Source organism: Actinia tenebrosa, unplaced genomic scaffold (genome assembly GCF_029948245.1).
Source record: "Actinia tenebrosa isolate PJP-AT-01 unplaced genomic scaffold, QUT_ActTen_1.0 PGA_scaffold12__29_contigs__length_12842862, whole genome shotgun sequence".
In the NCBI taxonomy this organism is placed as follows: Eukaryota; Metazoa; Cnidaria; class Anthozoa; order Actiniaria; family Actiniidae; genus Actinia; species Actinia tenebrosa.
In genome coordinates this window covers 3487072-3505452 of record NW_028292572.1, presented here as the reverse complement: position 1 = coordinate 3505452, position 18381 = coordinate 3487072, and the positions used below count along the sequence as shown (strand labels likewise).

The window sequence follows — 18381 nt, the reverse complement described above, 5'->3', positions numbered from 1 at the left end:
CTTTAATTGATCGTGTTTAATGATAACAATTTATAAGATTTTTTTATTTTTTTAACTTTAGAGCTGGAAGAGAGGGAGAACCAATTGCACAACAGGTAAGTCCTTCTGATCAAAACCTTCATTATTTCATTCATACAAGGTACATTTCTTGTTATTCATTCATCAGTGTGTCCGTCCACATATTTATTTTACTTTATGCAACCAGATTTGTTTGGAATATGTTAAAGTGATAAATTTTGGTGTGTATAGCTCACATTATAACCAACATAAGATCCAGGCATTTTGAGCTAATTCTCACAAAGGCATTCTCTGTTGATGATTTGACTTTTTATGAGGATCCTGGGTTGATATCATCATTTCATGATTTCAATATTGAATAATAATGTCAGTAACTAAATAAGATATGAAAAAGAAGTAAAGGCCATTCTTATTTATTAGAGATCCTGTAGGTTTGATAGGCACTTTAAAACAGGAAACATGATTGTCTTGCTAATAAGGAAGGTGCTCTTATTTTTGTTTATCAGAATCAGCCTCATTTGTTACTTGAACTGTTTGAAGTGATCTTTGACAAGTTCCGGGGTGTGGCACATGCTCACAGTGTGATTCTTGCTGCAATTGAAAGACTCATTGTAAGTTAATAGTTTTTAACATAGAAAGGACCAAGTACAGCATGTGCTGTAATTCCTTTTTTTTTTCTGATTGGGTTTTGTCCAAATGCTGAATGATACACACTGTACGTTTAGAAGGAAAGATTTTGAAATATAATTAATGCCATTATTGTTGTCCAGCTAAAAAAAAAAAGAAAAGAAATAACATTACAACAAAAGTCATATGATGATTTTTTGTTAATTGGCTTTAAGCAATGGAATAATAATGATCTATGAACTTGACGTATACAATAATGGCTGGTATCAAGCATTTCTAAAGAGCGAGTGTATTTAAGGTATCATAATTATGATGATTTGTCGCTGTGCAAATCCTTTCTTCAGCAGACAACATTCATGACATTGGCTGTATGTATATCATATATTTTTAGATGTAGAAAGGATGATGTGTGGGGTGATTCTTGTATGAAAAGCATATTTTTTGACTATATTAATTATTGATTATTGATTATAAAAAAATGACTATTTTTAGGGGATGGGAAAAGACAGAGAAGCAACAGACCTTGGTATGCTAGATAATTTTTTTACAAATTCTGCATTAATCTATTCACCAAATTGAAATATAGCAAGCAGTTTAAATGTATTCTGATTAATTAGTCAGTCCAGGACAATACAAAATTATAAAATTCGTCGTCATACCTCATAAAAAATATATATTTTGATTGAGTGTATATACCCATGAGAAAAGCTCACCTACTATGAGGGAACACCAACATTAATAAAAACAAAAACAATACTAAAGGGGATTGACCTACCCACCTAAATGAAAAATCCTCCAGAACCCGCTCGTAAACAAGTTTGTTTCACTGCTATGGCGCTATTTGCATACAGTATAACAGTGCGGTATTATCAAGTATTTTTGATTACTGTGCGAATCGAAAAACCATGGGCACCTAGAAATGTTATAGGAATGTTCTATTCTTCTTTGGCCAATCAGAATTGACTTTCTAACCACAAGATAACGGAAAGTTAACAATAACGCCTTTGATTGGCTATTAAACATTCTTGAAATATTTCTAGGTTCCCATGGTTTTTTGGTTCGCACTGTAACGATTTGAAATAATGTACATCTCCACTTTTTTTTTTTCAGAGGAAACAAATGTCTACAAGATTGATGCTGTTTGGTATGAAATACAGTTTGCAGTAAGTAATAAACAGAGTTAGACTTTTAGATAGGGCATATTTCTTTTAATTTAATTTTTTTTTTTTTTTTTTCAATCAAATAGTTGAATGGGTTTTGAGAAACGCTCAAGGGGATCATTTATAATAAATATATTACATTTGCAGAAATTGTGCATTTTTTTAATGGAAAAAGGGATTAAACAATTGGGATTAATTTCTATAAGGACTCTGCTAGAGGATATGCTTTTCCTAACACTACTTCATTGAGTGTTCTGCAAACCCCTTTGTGTTTTATTGACGACTCTTAAAACTCCAGTGTATGCAGGCTTAGCCTCGAATCCAGGAGTTGCTTGTTTCGTTATTCGAATTTCTGCTTTTGTTTATTGACTTCAGAAGTGAGGCTAAGCCCACATACACTGGAGTTTTAAGATTCATCGATCACAATTTACACGTTTTCTATTCCTGAATATTTTTTTTTAGTTTTGGCTGTAATTCTTTTCATATGTAATGTGGATCTAAAATCTTGATGTACATAAAATATTTTCATTTATATTTAGTAATTTTCCCAAATTGCTTTGACTAGAAATTCTCGTACTGCTGCAAGAATTTTTTTTGCAAGAAATGCGATCACTTTTGGGAAACATAACATTACAATTTTTGCTAAAATTAGATGAACTGTTTCAATTGATTCAGAACACAAAGTAACGTGCATTTATTTTTTTTCTAGCTTCAAGTTCTTCTCAACGACTACCTTGATTACCTGGATGTAGAGAACATTGTGTCATCTAAACAGACGTCAGCTACTTTCTCTGATTCTGACAGGTATGTAAACATACTACAATAACATGTAAAGTAGGTCATTGTAACTGCAATATGACATGCAAGGTTCAAACAGCATTTCCATTGCGTTCGGAGATTTCAATGCTTCAAGTTTTCACTAAAAATACTAAATGTCTAAAATGTGAATATTTTTCAGTGACATATCGGTATTCTTTCTGCCAAGGAGAAGAGGTGCTTCCAGGAATGAACTTAGAGTGAGTTAAAATTGATAGAATTAGTTGTTAAAAGACATACAGCTGTACATCAGGTACCAATTATGCTAATAGAAAGTTTTAGATTGACTTTTTTTCTTCCAGCAAACATGACCACGTTTTCATCGTTTTCCTGTATTTTACTTAACCCTTTACAAACTTTCTCACTACACATGGATTCCTTTTTCACTGGTCAACTGACGTTTGACGTTTGCCGTGAACGTAAATCTAAAATTCTCTAATATAGCTTTTAAGAGAAGCCAACTTTTCCTCCCATTGGGATGGTCACTCCTCTAGATGCATCCCGTAATTATTCATCTCACATCACAAATTTATGGCTTTGCAAGTATTTTTCATAGCCAATAGGCAAGTGAGTCAGTCACAGGCATCCCTCAGTGGTTGGATCCAGAATGATTTGAAGGCGGCTGGCTGTAACCTAGAAATAAGCCATCACAAAGGCAGCGCCATTTTTAAGTTTTATCTTATCGTTTACTCCAAAGGGGTGTGACTACCACCCAAACAACCCCCCTGGCGAAACAACCCTCGCTGTTAAGCACCACTAGTTATCAGATGCCCTTGGTTTTTTTTTATTTATTTTATTTTACTTTACTTTACTTTACTTTACTTTGCTTTACTTTGCTTTGCTTTGCTTTGCTTTACTTTACTTTACTTTGCTTTGCTTTGCTTTGCTTTGCTTTGCTTTGCTTTGCTTTGCTTTGCTTTGCTTTGCTTTGCTTTGCTTTGCTTTGCTTTGCTTTGCTTTGCTTTGCTTTGCTTTGCTTTGCTTTGCTTTGCTTTGCTTTGCTTTGCTTTGCTTTGCTTTGCTTTTCTTTTCTTTGCTTTGCTTTGCTTTGCTTTGCTTTGCTTTGCTTTGCTTTGCTTTGCTTTGCTTTGCTTTGCTTTGCTTTGCTTTGCTTTATTTTATTTTATTTCAATTTTTAGAGCTCTTTTTTTCTTTTTTCATATTTCACAATTTTATAACATACAAATGGCTGTACAAAAAAAAATCTAAAGCTAAATAAATAAATAAAAAATAATAATCAAACTAAATAGTAATTAACTAAAAAAATTATTTACGATTTTATCCTATTTTCAGTATTTCATAATACTCTTCTTTCATAAAAAGAAGACATTTTCATTAATGTAGGCTCCATGTTTTGGGATGATTTTGAATATATTGTTCTTGTATTCTTTTCTAGACGCCGTTGTTTAGGTTTGAATGCTCATCGTCAGCCATCAGCATGAATACTTACATCAGAGAGAGACGTCAAGAGTGTATGGCGGGCACTGGGGTTAGTAAAAACTGTTTTCTTTTATCTGCACCATAACAACATCTGGACACATGGGCTTCTGTTAATCAACCCTGACCATCACTTCTGCCATAACTCTACTCCTTTAAAAACTCCTTAAAAACTCCTTGAATTTAATTCACGTTTTCAAGGGCACTTGAAAAGCTCTTGAATTTTACGATTTTAGCGAAACTCCTTGAAAACTCCTTGAATATTGCTTTGATCATTACTTGCATGGTTCTGAAATAGATCTAGTCAGAAAGATCGGAAAATCTGAAAGTCGGCTATGTGCAAGCACCGTGTAAAACCTTGGCATAGTTAGTTGAACATACTCCTTGAAAATTTATTTTTGGGTCCTTGTATACTCCTTGAATAGTCCTTGAATTTTAAGTGAATTTTCAGCACGAACCCTGATAACTTCAAAGTTCTGTAACCATGCAATGTATAATACATGTAAATAGATAAAGCATCGAGTTTTTTTTCTTTCCTCAAATGGCAAACATGACCATTATTTCATTGCTTCCCTACACTTCACTTTAGGGAAACCAAAAGACAAGTATTTTTTCTTCGTTAATCAACTAATTGACATTAGTTTTAAAGAATTTTTCACTTGCTAAAGTGACGATATTTTCACCTTTGCCGTAAACGAGATCAGGATTAAACTTTATTTTCTCTCTACAACAGCGTGAACCTGCAAAACACTCCCCCAAAATGGTTTAAAGAGTTGCCAAACTTTGATTTTCTTTGCTAGTTTTTTTAAAAAAATGCATGGAGATGTCAACGGGAATAATATGTAGTGTACGATGTTTCACCTTTGCTGTAAACATGATAATTAAACTCCCTAGTCTCTGTACAATAGCGACCACCTGCAAAACATTTTTTGGAGAGTTGGTATAGCACACTGATATGTAGCTTGGCATGTGATTTAGGTGTCAGCTATGGATGATGGCTATGGTGAACAGCTACACAATACTAAACCAGAGTTAGTATGCCGACCAGACCCTAGAAATATCACAGGTTAGTATTTGTAGTATATTTGATGCTACCTCGACGGACGAACGAATGGCTGGCCACTAATAACATTTCTAATATTATCATTGTGTTTTTAGTTGTATTTTCGCCAATAATGGAATTTGTAAAGGAAATAGAGCAAGTCATCAGTGTGCAACCAGGGTTAGTTATGTCAACCGATGCACGGAGAATAATTATGATAATGGTGGTGGTGATGATGATGATGGTAATGAATGATGGTGGTGGTGATGGTGATGGTGATGATGGTGGTGGTAATGGTGATGATGATGGTGGTGATGATGGTGGTGATGATAATGGTGATGGTAGAAGTCAGAGTGATGTCGACAAGGTGATGGTGGTGGTGATGGTGATGTCGACGAGGTGGTGGTCATGATGATGATGATGATGGTGATGATGACGATTATGAAGATTTGAACATTTCTTTCTTCAGGATGAAATGCACTTTGTATGGATTTATCACAGACTACGTGAAGGACATTTTTGTTGAGAAAATAAAGTTTGAAATCACAGAGAAATTGGAAGCTGTTTCCCACTCCCAGTCTAAAGGTATCATTGATAAAAAAAATTTAAAAAGTCTTAATATCCAGTTAAGGGTCTAACGAGCGGAAATTGTGTAATAATCTTCAGGTATAATATGACTCTTTTAATAGACATGCTTCAGCAGTCCTGCCACTGATGATGGCAGCAGGACTGCCGAAACATGTCTATTATTAAAAGAGTCATGTTATACCTGAAGATTATCTATTTAAGGAATGGAAAGCTAGTGCATTTGCAGATGAATAATTTGCGGGCATCCACAATGTGTACGCCTGGATGGATGGAGTAAGATCGTGGAAAAGTAAATGTTCTTGATCGGGACATTGTGCTATAGACCTGTTCAAGCAGGAATTGAATCTTTAGGCCTACTGACCTTCTAGGACTACTGCCACACAACTACCATGATCACTACTTCGAAGAGTGCCGCACACAATGCAAAATATCACATTTAGCTGTCAAGTTACTTTAACGTGTCCTGCCCCATTTTTGTTTTGTTAACGTGTCCTGCCCCATTTTTGTTTTGTTAACAGAATTAATTTATAAGAAAATATGTTTAACTTTTGTTATTTTGAAGGTGTGGATGCTTTTAAACACCTTGCTGATGCAAATACACTGAAGACACTTGGTGCTGCAAGACCATTACTACAGGTACAGTAGCTAGGGTGTGTTGCGTCTGTCTTATTACAACATTCTGTCTGTCTGTCTGACTGTCTATCTATCCATGTATCACGTGACTATCTTTTGCCATCACGTAATGGTGTTTGTTGTCTGTAGTTTCAAAAGATACTTGCATTTTATCTTATCTGATAGGCTGGCAAATAAAGCGGTAATCTACGTCTGGGCTTTGGTTTCCCCGGTCATCAATCAAAAATAAAATTATTTTTAGTAATTGCCCTATTTCATAAAGACGTCACCTGAAAACAATTTTGATATACAGTCAATTCAAAAAATGTTGTCGTCGACCAACTCAAGCCTGCGCGACTGGACCGAAAGGAACTCTGGGCAGCAATCATTTAAGTCCACGGTTGACTCCATAATTTTATCTGACTAGTTATGACTGGTTTACAGCACGAACCTTCGTAGGCGAGCGGGAAGTGTTGAAGGAGATGTTTTTTTAATGCCTTCATATTTTCGGAATTGTGAACTGAATCATAACTACTTTGCTTTTCTTTCCCTAAGACAGCATTTGTTGGATTGTTTCTCGCCATTATTATCTTATTACTAGCGGGAACAATTAATCCAGAACGAATATTTAACCGCTTCAGTGATTTTTACCCATATTCCTTTCGGTCCAGTCGCGTAGGCTTGAGCCGGTCGACGACAACGTTTTTTGAATTGACTGTATGTTAAAGCAAGCGATAGGCGATAAGAGTAGTAGATAGGTCATTCCAAGATACAAGAAATGACTTGTATTTCTTATCATTATTCTCGTTAGTAACTCAGATGTTATTGTTGAGATATTCAGCGTTGTTTGGAGTCGACGAAACCATTTAAAATATCATGAATATTCGTGTTTAGATGCATGCCCACGGTGCCTTTCGGTCGTGCCATCGCCAATCACCGATCGCCATTTGTCGTTCGTTTGCCCATTCAACGTTTTTTGTGAAATAGCCGTATGTTGTATGTTTTGTAGAATAAATACCAGTTTATAAGTGTTTGAAAACCAGACATATCAGAGCTATCAATTCAGCTGCAGAGTAAAATGAGTCCAACTTGTTATTGTTTTTGTTGTACACCATTCTGACCCCCCTTATAAACAAGCTGTGATGTCATAGTCAAATAGAGCAATTTGGTTCGATTGAAATGTCTGGTTTATTTAAATATTAAGGCATATTTCTTCTTCTTTATCCTTCAGAGTACTGTGACATTGTATCATCTGATGCAAGACCTAAAGAACCTCATGCATAATCTACCACAGTATTCCAGTCAGTTCCTGGAAATGATCTGTAAAACCCTTACCAACTATAAAGAGAACTGCCATTCAACTTACAAAGGTACAGGTTTATTTTTATAGCAAAAATATATTCACTGTATTCACACCTTACTTTGTTAAAGCTTTAGTTGTCTTTGTTTGATTCTTCGTTTTTCTACATTTTTTGTTTTGGTTGGTTGTTTTTTTTTTTGTTTGTTTTTTTTTGTTTTGTTTTGTTTTTTTTGTTTTTTTTGTTTTTTTTTTGTTTTTTTTTTTTTTTTTGTTTTGTTTTTTTTCGTTTTTTGTTTTGTTTTGTTTTGTTTTTTGTTTTTTTTTGTTTTTTCCTTTTCTTTTCTCTTCTTTTCTTTTCTTTTCTTTTCTTTTCTTTTCTTTTCTTTTCTTTTCTTTTCTTTAGTTGTTTTGTTTTCGTTTCGTTTTGTTTCGTTTTGTCTTGTCTTGTTTTGTTATCCGCTTTGCGTTTTCTAAGTGGATATTATCGTTTTACAAAGCTTAGATAAAGAAAATAATGATCAATGTGTTCTTCTCGATCTCACTTACTTTTTCCCCTCTAAGTTTAGTAATTTTATGCCCTTCTAAATGACTGTTTTGTTTGTTTTTTACTTTTGTTTTGAAGTTTGGCTTTTTTTTTCCTAACTGTTTGTCTTGTTCGCTCGAAAAGGTTTGTTCAAGTGTGTTACGGCAAATATGTATAGGAAATCGCACGATCTTGAGTACAATTCGGAACTTATAGGTACGAATGATGTTTCGAAAGTTTTCAAAATTGGACGAGCCTTTTAGCCTTCTATAAATTCCGAATTGTACGAGAACATTGTGCGATTCTTTTATTTATAATACACTCAACGACATTGAGGAATTTAATTGGGACTCTGCAGAGTACAATTTGGGATTTAATTGTACTCCTCTTGTCCAATCAGAATCGAGTAATTTCGTTGAGTGTATTATAATAATAGGGGAAACTACTTGTCCGTGCGACTAGCTGCCCGTTTAATGAAGGGTGTCTGCCTAATAGAAGTATCACTGTATATTATTCTGTTGTTAGAACTCTTACGTTATTCTGGAGACAGAGACAAACCAACCAAAATCATCAGTGGCACGTGGGCTAAAGATGAAGATATTAGCCGCCTTCTGAGGTACAATATCCATTTTTCCATCACGTGTTATTTCCATAGTCATTCTCACTTGATATTGTTGTCTGTCTGTCTATCTATAGGTCTCTTCCTAATTGGACCAATCTTCAGCAGCAGCACCACAGACAGAGAAAGGTATTTCTATGGTTTGTTTGTTTGCTCAATGACTCGTTCCCATATTTATCGATTCATCCATCCATCCATCCATCCATCCATCCATCCATCCATCCATCCATCCATCCATCCATCCATCCATCCATCCATCCTCCATCCATCCATCCATCCATCCATCCATCCATCCATCCATCCATCCATCCATCCATCCATACATAATATCTTGCCTAGTGAGTCATGAGTTTGAAATAAATATTATAGGAAGAGGAAGAAGACCTGGAGGCAATCAAGATCAGAAATGCACGGGTAAGTCGTGAATAAGGAATACGTCAGGATGTAATACTAGAGAATCAGGGGATCTGAGGGGTGGGGGGAGAGGGGGGGCTCAGTCAAGATCAGAAACGCACGGGTAAGTCGTGAACAAGGAATACGTCAGGATGTAATACTAGATATTCAGGGGATCTGAGGGGTGGGAGGGTGGGGGCTCAGTCAAGATCAGAAATGCACGGGTAAGCTGTGAACAAGGAATACGGCAGAATGTAATACTAGAAATTCAGGAGATCTGAAGGGTGGGGTGGGGGGTTCAACTCAACCCCTTGCATGTGACTTCAAAGCAGCTCAATTTGGAGAACAAAACAAAAGAATTCCTATCTTCTGTGAATTGGAAACCTAGGGTTATGTCCTCCAAATTGAGCTGCTTTCCGACGTACTGTAAAGAGGTCTATTGCTGATGCCGGCTGTCCCTGATGAAAAGGCGTGCTGAGGCTTTCTGAAGTCATATTGTGTGCGCTTGAACATGTTTTCCTCGTTCTAGGGGTGAAATTTCCTTTAGCTTATTGATTTCCTTTTTGACGTTACTAGGGATCAGAAATATTGACTAGTAACCTAGGAGAACACATCTTGTCAAAGTCTGAAGTTCTTCTGGATGTTGGAGATCTTAAAACACTTGCTAATCTTCAAGAAAGTATGGTAAGTTCAATGCCTATTGCAGCACAGGAAGCCCAATCTAGAGAATGAAGGCAATAAGAGCGACTCGTTTGCTATTCTGTATGAACACGATATACACCTACCGTATTTACTCGGTTAAGCGCTGTCCCGATTCAACGGTGGACTCAAATAAACGGCGCCCCCGAATAAGCGCCCCCCCCCCCCCCCCCCCCCCCCCCCCCCCTTCGAAGTTCCATGCATATGTGACATGCGGTGTGTAAACCAAACTTCAGCGTGCAGCTCGCAGGTAGCGAGTTCGCAAGCTTATGAAGATAGCAGTAACCGAGTAAATACGGTATTTCCAAAAATGTCGTCGGTTTGAGGTCTGAAATCTGAGACAGGGTAGCACGCTGCAAAATGTAACATATTAACGACCATACAACGTAGTTTCCTTTTAGATTGGAACATGAAGCACGATCTTAGAGTTAGAAATGTGCTTTTTTGTTTTTCAGCAAAAAAAAAAAAAAACATAAAAGAACAAAATTTCTGTTTATTCTCAGATAGCGCATCTGCGATCTCCGACTGACAACTTTTTACAAAATAGGTGTATACATTCCTTAGTTGAAGGAAGCCCCAACCTAAATTTGTTTTTGATTGATTCTTACACAAAGGAATGGTTTGGGAACCACATTCGATTGTTTAGTACCGGTTTGTCAGCTCAGTCAACGTCCATCAGTATTGTTACCTCAGAGACACAGGAAAGGATCAAAGCTGTGAGTATGATAATATTTCATTATACACACATTATCTTTTCTTCCCATCTTGCAGGGATTCCCAATGTAGACAACATTCCTGAGCTAGTTATAAGCTGCTGTTAGATTGATTTGTAAGACAAAGCAATTGCTTCATTTGGCATATATAGGTTCTTTAGTTTTTCCCACGAACAAAACTTCATCATCGATAATCGCTTACTAGCAATCAAATTTGGCAGTTTCTGATTCGTTTGGTTATAATCTTTTCCCATTTCAAACTACGCATTGTTGTCATTTCTGTTGCTACTGTTGTAGCTGTTGCAACGTTGTACATAGCTTTTGCGAATATTGTTGAAGCAGTTGTTGCCGGTGTTGCTGCTGTTGTTATGGTTGCTGTCGTTGATGTTGCTGTTGCTGTTGCTGTTGCAGCAGCTATTGTTTTTTACCGTTGCTGTTGCTGTTGGTGCTCTTACTGTCTTGTCACTCCTGTCGCAATTGTTTTGGGTTTCATCTTGAAATCACTCCCAAAAGTCAATGAAATAAAACAATGTTAAATTGAATCAACACGACGCTTTTGAAAGCAGCAATTTATAAAACAGGTACCTTTTGAAGCTCACACTTTCCCGGTAAGAAGGCAATAGTACTTGAAACGTCAATGGGAATCCCTGTAATATTGTCATACACCTCATGCCTTTTAAAAAAGTAAGCATGAAGTAAATCAGTGTAAATAATTTGTCATATAATGCCATAAAATGACAAATTCTTTGTAAATGGTAAATCAATGAAATTATGCTTAATCGAATCCTGTGTTTTGCGCACATGATGATGCTTCATCTGTTAATAATAATCTCTATAAAGTTAAAAAAAAACGTATTTAGTTAAATTTTCTGGGCAAGCGCATCGAAAGTCATCACATGCTAATGGACCAGTAGCATAGCCAGTATTCTTCGTTTGCACATGACGTCATAGTCGCCATGTTGGATGATTTTAGCAAAAGAATTGTCAATGAATTCTTTTGTTGTATCATCCAACATGGCCGCCGTGTTTTTTGCTATTTCACTCCCTTGTGAATGATTGAAAACCAGCAATTCAGGAGGGCACTGGTATTGATGGTTTGAAAGCATTCCCAAGAATTCTTCGTTTGCAATAGACGTCGTAGCCGCCATGTTGGAAGAATTTGACAAAAGATTTTTCAATGAATTCTTTTGTTATATCTTCCAACATGGCGGACATCCCTTTTGTTATTGTGCTCTCTTGGGATTGATTGCAAACCAAGAATAGGATCAAGAGACAAAGATATGGTGGCCATTTTGGCAGTATTTACTAAAGAACCACCAATGCGACGGCGATGATTATAAAGGAAAATATTTGAGGGGTCTCTACCACAGTCACAACACAGAGCAAACAAACCTCCTTCTGTAAGACACACATCTTGTTCCTTAAACAGCTATAAGGAAATGGCCAGTTCGTTAACATAAAATAATGAATAAGATAATATAAGATAAGTGTAGATGTACTGCACGTAAGTCATTAAAATAAAGCAACAGCAGCATCTTTTGCAAAACAAAATACTAACAAGATGAATTTATTGAAATCAAAGTAGATTTGATTTGACTGTGAAAAATGACCATAGTTAAGGTGCCTGTTACGTCATGGCCGTCTTGTTGGTTGACGATAACAAAGCACTCTTTAGCTTCTCTTGTTAGACGGACCTATACGCTAGCTGTTTCATCGTTATCTATATCTCAAGGGGATGTTGAGCCGTGTGGTTACACTCCAAGAATGCAAGAACAAGCCGCGCTATGCCGTAATTTTTCACAGTCATACCGAATCTACCCAAGCCGCTATAAAAGGGCTGAACCTGGAGATATAACTAAATATTTGATAAAGAATAATGCATTATAAAAATAAACAATTGTGAGTGTTGACTTTACTCTTAAAACTAATATATGATATAGCTAAACCCACATCAAAAGGAAGTGTACTGTAGATCTGGATTCATGTTTCTGCAGGGAAAGAATTGGGTAAGTCAAAGTACGAGTTGTTTTGAACAATGCTGTTTTTAAAAGCTGATAAAAATAAACCTTAAATACTTCTAAATAAATCCTAAAAGACTCTTGGTAATGATAACTATTAAGTTAATGCCTTCTGATAAATTCTCAATTGTAAAATCATTACCGGGTTGAAAACATAGAACGTAAAGCCGAAACTGAAATGGTACATGGGAAGTACGTTAATTAGATGTATCTAGTGATGCAACTCGTGGGATATTCATAAATTGTTGCACTGACAGAAAGCATAGGGTTTTAACACCTGTTTCATATCGGCTGTATTTCAATTAAATACATCAGGGCCCAGTTGTACGAAGGGTGTATTGCGCTATCCGAAGGATACATCCTTATCAAGTGTGTAAATGGATGCGGTTATTCAATAAATGTACCCACTGGATAAGGATTTATTCGTTGGATAGTGCCATCCACCCTTCTTACACTTGGGACCCATAAGATAAGTTTGTCATTTCCCAGGATACCTTTCGGCCTAATCTTCTACTTATGTTCTATGTTTTAAACCAGACGATAATTTTGCAATTGAGTATCTCAAGCATAAATAGATAAGTTATAAAGTACACATACTCAAAGGGCCTCCTTACACGAGGTAACCGTGTGACCCTGGTGCTAGGGACAAGTCTTCTGTTTACTTTCATACAGAGGACACCAAAAACCAAAAGTGCTAACCCCAGCAGTAGGGTCACCCTACCTTCGTGTGAACAGGGCCTAAGGCAGCACCCAAACTAAGTTAGGCAATTCGCTCTTTAATTAAAAAAACTGCTTTACGTAATGAATATTAAAGTTGATATATATATTAGCTGTAGCCATTCCGAGGATGGGGGAAAAGCTGGACCGAGTTGGCATATTGCAGTGCATTGTGGGGCTGTTTTAGGTTATATATATTATACATTCCATCTTGGAAATGTGTCCCCTCAAACAGTCCCACGATACACTGCAACACCAATCCGACCCAGTTGTTTTTTCCCCCTTAATATTGGTATGTACAATATTTTGCATTAGCAGTAAAGGTCATGCATTACAAAGTAGAGGGACCTTTAAACATATAAAATATCTATGAGTTAATTTTCTGTATTGATTTTTTCTGCTTTCAACAACACAGCAAGAAATACCTCCCGTGACAGACGAAATCCTCAAGTAAGTTAGCTTCTTTCCACTACTTTCAAAAATACATTGCCCCAACAGGTCTTCAGATCTTTGAAACCAAAACACCACCCGACCCCATATCCTTACATACAGGCACAAGGAACCCGGCTATGGTACTTAAGTACAAAGTAATAATCTATCTTTCTGATACGGGTTACCTCTGCCTTGGATGTCAACATTGAAAAAGTGTTACTTTGTACCCATTGCTCCAGCTTCGGTGTCGGGATCCCTGTGGTAAAGAACGAAGGTTCCAGAGGCCCGAGAAACCTAAGCTAATTCACACACAAACCTTTAAAAATGTCTTACATAATCAGCTAACATTAGACTGCCTTCCTGTTGTCGAAAAAAAAAGTTATCAAGTAGCGGTTCTAAAATGCTAATATATTGACTACTGAGCATGCGCCTTTTTCTAATGACGTCTCGCCTTTAAGAAGGGTGATTTCAATTCGACCCATCCTCTCGCTCCACACCTTAAAGAGCGTTTTGAATATTCTATGTTTTTGGTGACCAAAACGAAAGTTTATGTCTGGGCGGCAATCATCTAAAACAGATAAATTTCTTAAGAAAGATGTAAGGAATTCCCTTCTAACCCCGTCTTTGTTGTTATTTTTCAGATCACTGACTTCTCTTGCAGAGGATTTCCAGCAGCTAGCAGAAACGTGTATTCTTGTTCTTCACCTTGAGATACGTTGTCATTGTTTTTATTATCTCATGCCTGCTGTCAGAATGGTACGGAATATAGGCCTTTTCTGAGTTTGATAAACAGGATGCATTGTGGTCTAGTTTCGGTACGAACAACACCATATAAGGCATGATGAACAAAAGATGTTTGTACCGAAGCTAGACCACAATGCACCGCGTTTGCTGTCTCAGAAAAGGTCTATGCACCTACGTTTTTTGTTGTGTTGTATGTGTTGTATTAGAGTCGACTCTTGATTAAGGAGTGATCAATGCTTAGCGTGCTTAGATCGTGTTCTGGATGCACGCGGATAGTCGGGAGAGCACGATTGTAGCGTAAGAATTACACATAGCGGAGTCGAGCACACATTAGCAATGAAGGCTTTAGGGGCAAGTGAAAACAAGTAATATTCGCATGAGGTTCTTTTCTCCCAAGATGGTGAACTTGGAAGCGGTCCCCTCTGAAATGGATAATGTTGCCTTTAAGTTGCCTAATGCATGTGTGATGATTGGATTTCTTATTAGTATGGACAACAATGAGTAACATTAAATGTCCTTCATTGTTATCACAGGGTGTCTGTCATTACTAATCAACGACGTAAAGAAACCCTGACAGTGACCACCCTCAGTACCTACACTTCATACTAACCATCTCTCATGCTTGTAAATTGCATAAAAGCAATCTGTCATTAACAACTCAATGTAAAGCGCCTTTGAGTATATTCACATTGGAAGGGCGCTATATAAATCATAAAGAGTATATCTGTATATACGTCGTACACGAATTGTAACGCTAAGCCCTTTTACTCGTGTGGTTTTCCATATTCTGCAAACTCAGTAGTTGCGAGCTGCATGCTTAAATTTGCTTTTTCGCTGCTGTCAATCAAAAATAATCAGTCGGAACATTTTATATTCTTGACTGACGGCAGAGAAAGGCAAATTTCACAAAACAGCCATTGAAATGTCGCAGTTCGCAGAAAACCGAAAACCACAGTAAGGTGTCGCTTGCATCATAATTTTTTAGCATTAATTTTTCCCCTGTTAAACAGTCTAGTTACGTGTGCAATATGGATGCTGTTGATCCTGATCCATCAGTCATTGCATTAAACAAAGATCTGACGTCTTTAGAGGAGATAGCAACAGCTTGTCTGGCACAGCACAAATTCAGGTGAGAAATACCATATTAGCGATATTAAGCTGCGACAAGTAACGATCATCTTTAAAGCATTGTTCTCGCTAGCGACAAGCACAAACTGAAGCACAAGCGCAAGGCAAAGCAAGATTGAACTATCGCCAATTCATTCTACATTAGAAAACTTGAAGGAAACCTTCGATGAAATGAACAAAACTGTTAAATTTCTATCGGCAAAATACGATGAGTTACTTACTCAAGTCAAATCTGTGAACGAGAAAATCTCTACTCACAGTTCGAGTATCAAGTATATGAGGCTTCAAATGGAAAATGTCGAAAAATCTGCCTCAGAAGCAAAGAATCAAATAGAAGAGCTAGCCCAGTACCTAAGAAGGGATTGCCTAGAAATATCTGGGATTGAAGCAACGAGGGATTGTACTGCTGGAGCCATTGCCGGATCGGTTGGTAAAGCCATTGGTGTGCCTATCACACAAGAAGATATTTCTATCGCACATCCTTTACCTTCCTATAACAAAGATGCGCCGCCAAAAATCATCGTCAAATTCACTCGAAGAGATGTTAGGAATAATTTCTATTCGAAGCGCAAGAACCTTGCAAATAAGAAGATCAAAGATCTACCAGATCTTCAGTTAACTTCTGACCATCGTGTATTCATATCCGAATCTTTAACCCCGTACAAGAAAAAGCTTTTTGGCGATGTGAATAAGCTGAAAAAACGTTGGCACTGGAAATTTATCTGGACCTGGAATGGAAGAATATTTCTAAAGCAAGCAGAGGGAACTTCAACGTACAGTTTTGACACCGAAGAAGACTTTGAAAACTTTGAATCACGATATGAATAGAAATATACAGTTGCTATCCTTCAAGCTTGAACGCCGATGGGCACCGTACATATGCTGTGAACTTTTATTAAAATTCCAATATCGAGTCAAGTAAGAGTATAAGGTACTATAACTGTTAATATTCTTTCTTTATTATGTGCTTAAAGGTTTATATAACAGGTTTAATTTAATTTAAGATCACTTAATGCCAACGGCGGATAACTTTCTTTCTGAATTGCCTTTCTACGGTTTAGGCTTAGAAGAGTTTCTTAAAGCAACTGGGGCATGGATTTATCATTCCTCTGCCACTTTGCTAGACTCAAAAGATCTCTTCCAAGATGTAATTGAAAGCCCAGATAAAGATCCAGGATTTCAGGATTATGGGAGTAATATCGAATCTAAATATTATACCATTAAACAAATGGGAAATTTTTTCACTGAGACCAGTAGGAAGAATGGATTCTCCATGATACATTGCAATATACGCAGTCTATCTAAAAATATATCTATGCTGCATGATATTCTTTCTATAACAAAAGAGGTTCCAGATGTTATAGCTATTTCTGAAACGAAACTTAACGAAAATAGTCGGCTAAATATTAGCATACCAGGATACGAATTCTTGAATACAAATTCCAAAACTTCGGCTGGAGGTGTTGGCCTTTATTTGTCTAATCAATTGGAACTTGTCCGAAGAAAAGACCTTGAATTATCAACAATTGACGTCGAGTCATGCTGGATTGAAATTATGCGTAAGAAAGAAAAAAACATTATGATTGGTTGTATCTATAGGCATCCCTCTGGTGACCGTGAGCTTTTTAGTGAAACTATGAAGGACCAATTGGAAAAATTTAACAATAAGGGGTATGAGGTATTTATTTTAGGAGATATAAATATCAACTTCTTGAAATATAATGTCGATAATCAAACATCCGAGTTTCTTGATATGTTGTTGAACCTTGGATTTTTTCCTCTTATTACTAAAGCAACAAGAATCACGGATCATACCTCAACTTTAATAGATCACATTTATACGAATGTACCTCATAAAATATTGAAAGCAGGAATTTGTTTAGCTGATATTACCGATCACCTTCCGGTATTTTGTACAGTATCAAACAGGCTCCCTGTGACAGGCGAAAATAAGTATTATAGAGATTATTCGAACTTTGATAATGATGCTTTCTTGAAAGACATAAAAAATGTTGACTTTAAAAGCCTTATTACAAATGATGTTAACGAAAGTATGAATAGACTTGTTGAAACGCTTCAGAAGATATCTGATTGTCACGCTCCAATACGGAAGGTAACTAAGCAAAAAAGAAGACAATTGAAAAGACCATGGATTACCGCTGCTGTACTTAACTCAATTAAGAAAAAACAAAAGCTCTTTAAAACACACTTCTTAAGTAATGACCCGGAAAAAATTAAGTATTATAAAACGTATAACAATAGATTAAATAAAATCAAAGAAGCTGCTAAAACAAATTACTTTAGAGCACAGTTTGATTTAAACAAAGAAAACTTAAAAACTACATGGAAGCTCATTGGTATGATTATCGAAAGGAAAAAAGCATCGTCAGTAACAAGTATCGAAAAGATCATTCATAACAATAAATGTCATACTGATAAAGCTAGCATTTGTCATCAGTTAAATTCATTTTTTATAAATGTTGGCCAAGATCTTGCTGGGAAAATACCGGAGGTTGATGTCAATCCAAGCCAATACATAAAAACATCGAATCCAAGTAGCTTCATGTTTCGTGGGATACTTTCAAATGAGGTACACGATGAAATTCTAAACCTGAAATTGAACAAATCATGCATTGGTGTTCCGCAAAAGTGCATAAGAATATCGAGCAACCACCTTAGTGAAGCATTAACAATAATATTTAATCAATCCCTGCTTCAAGGTATTGTTCCCGATGTTCTTAAAATTTCTAAGGTAACACCTGTCGCCAAAGGAGGAGATGCCATGGATCCAGCTA

The 18381-nt window shown here is 36.5% G+C and overlaps 1 protein-coding gene across 2 annotated transcripts in view; it reads left to right on the top strand.

The window, feature by feature from the left end:
• Positions 1 to 18381, top strand: part of LOC116303363 (exocyst complex component 4) — a 35895-nt gene that overhangs the window by 12848 nt on the left and 4666 nt on the right. The window contains exons 13-33 of one of the 2 annotated variants that reach the window (XM_031712891.2): positions 62 to 95; positions 525 to 629; positions 1138 to 1171; positions 1756 to 1808; positions 2515 to 2609; positions 2764 to 2821; positions 4018 to 4110; positions 5037 to 5124; positions 5217 to 5280; positions 5570 to 5685; positions 6251 to 6324; positions 7532 to 7670; positions 8649 to 8739; positions 8820 to 8871; positions 9112 to 9156; positions 9712 to 9819; positions 10449 to 10550; positions 12488 to 12553; positions 13698 to 13732; positions 14356 to 14470; positions 15469 to 15587. In XM_031712891.2, coding sequence (XP_031568751.2) covers positions 62 to 95; positions 525 to 629; positions 1138 to 1171; positions 1756 to 1808; positions 2515 to 2609; positions 2764 to 2821; positions 4018 to 4110; positions 5037 to 5124; positions 5217 to 5280; positions 5570 to 5685; positions 6251 to 6324; positions 7532 to 7670; positions 8649 to 8739; positions 8820 to 8871; positions 9112 to 9156; positions 9712 to 9819; positions 10449 to 10550; positions 12488 to 12553; positions 13698 to 13732; positions 14356 to 14470; positions 15469 to 15587 — 1686 coding nt within the window. The remainder of the gene's footprint in view (positions 1 to 61; positions 96 to 524; positions 630 to 1137; positions 1172 to 1755; positions 1809 to 2514; positions 2610 to 2763; positions 2822 to 4017; positions 4111 to 5036; positions 5125 to 5216; positions 5281 to 5569; positions 5686 to 6250; positions 6325 to 7531; positions 7671 to 8648; positions 8740 to 8819; positions 8872 to 9111; positions 9157 to 9711; positions 9820 to 10448; positions 10551 to 12487; positions 12554 to 13697; positions 13733 to 14355; positions 14471 to 15468; positions 15588 to 18381) is intronic. The other variant, XM_031712892.2, reaches the window with a different exon arrangement.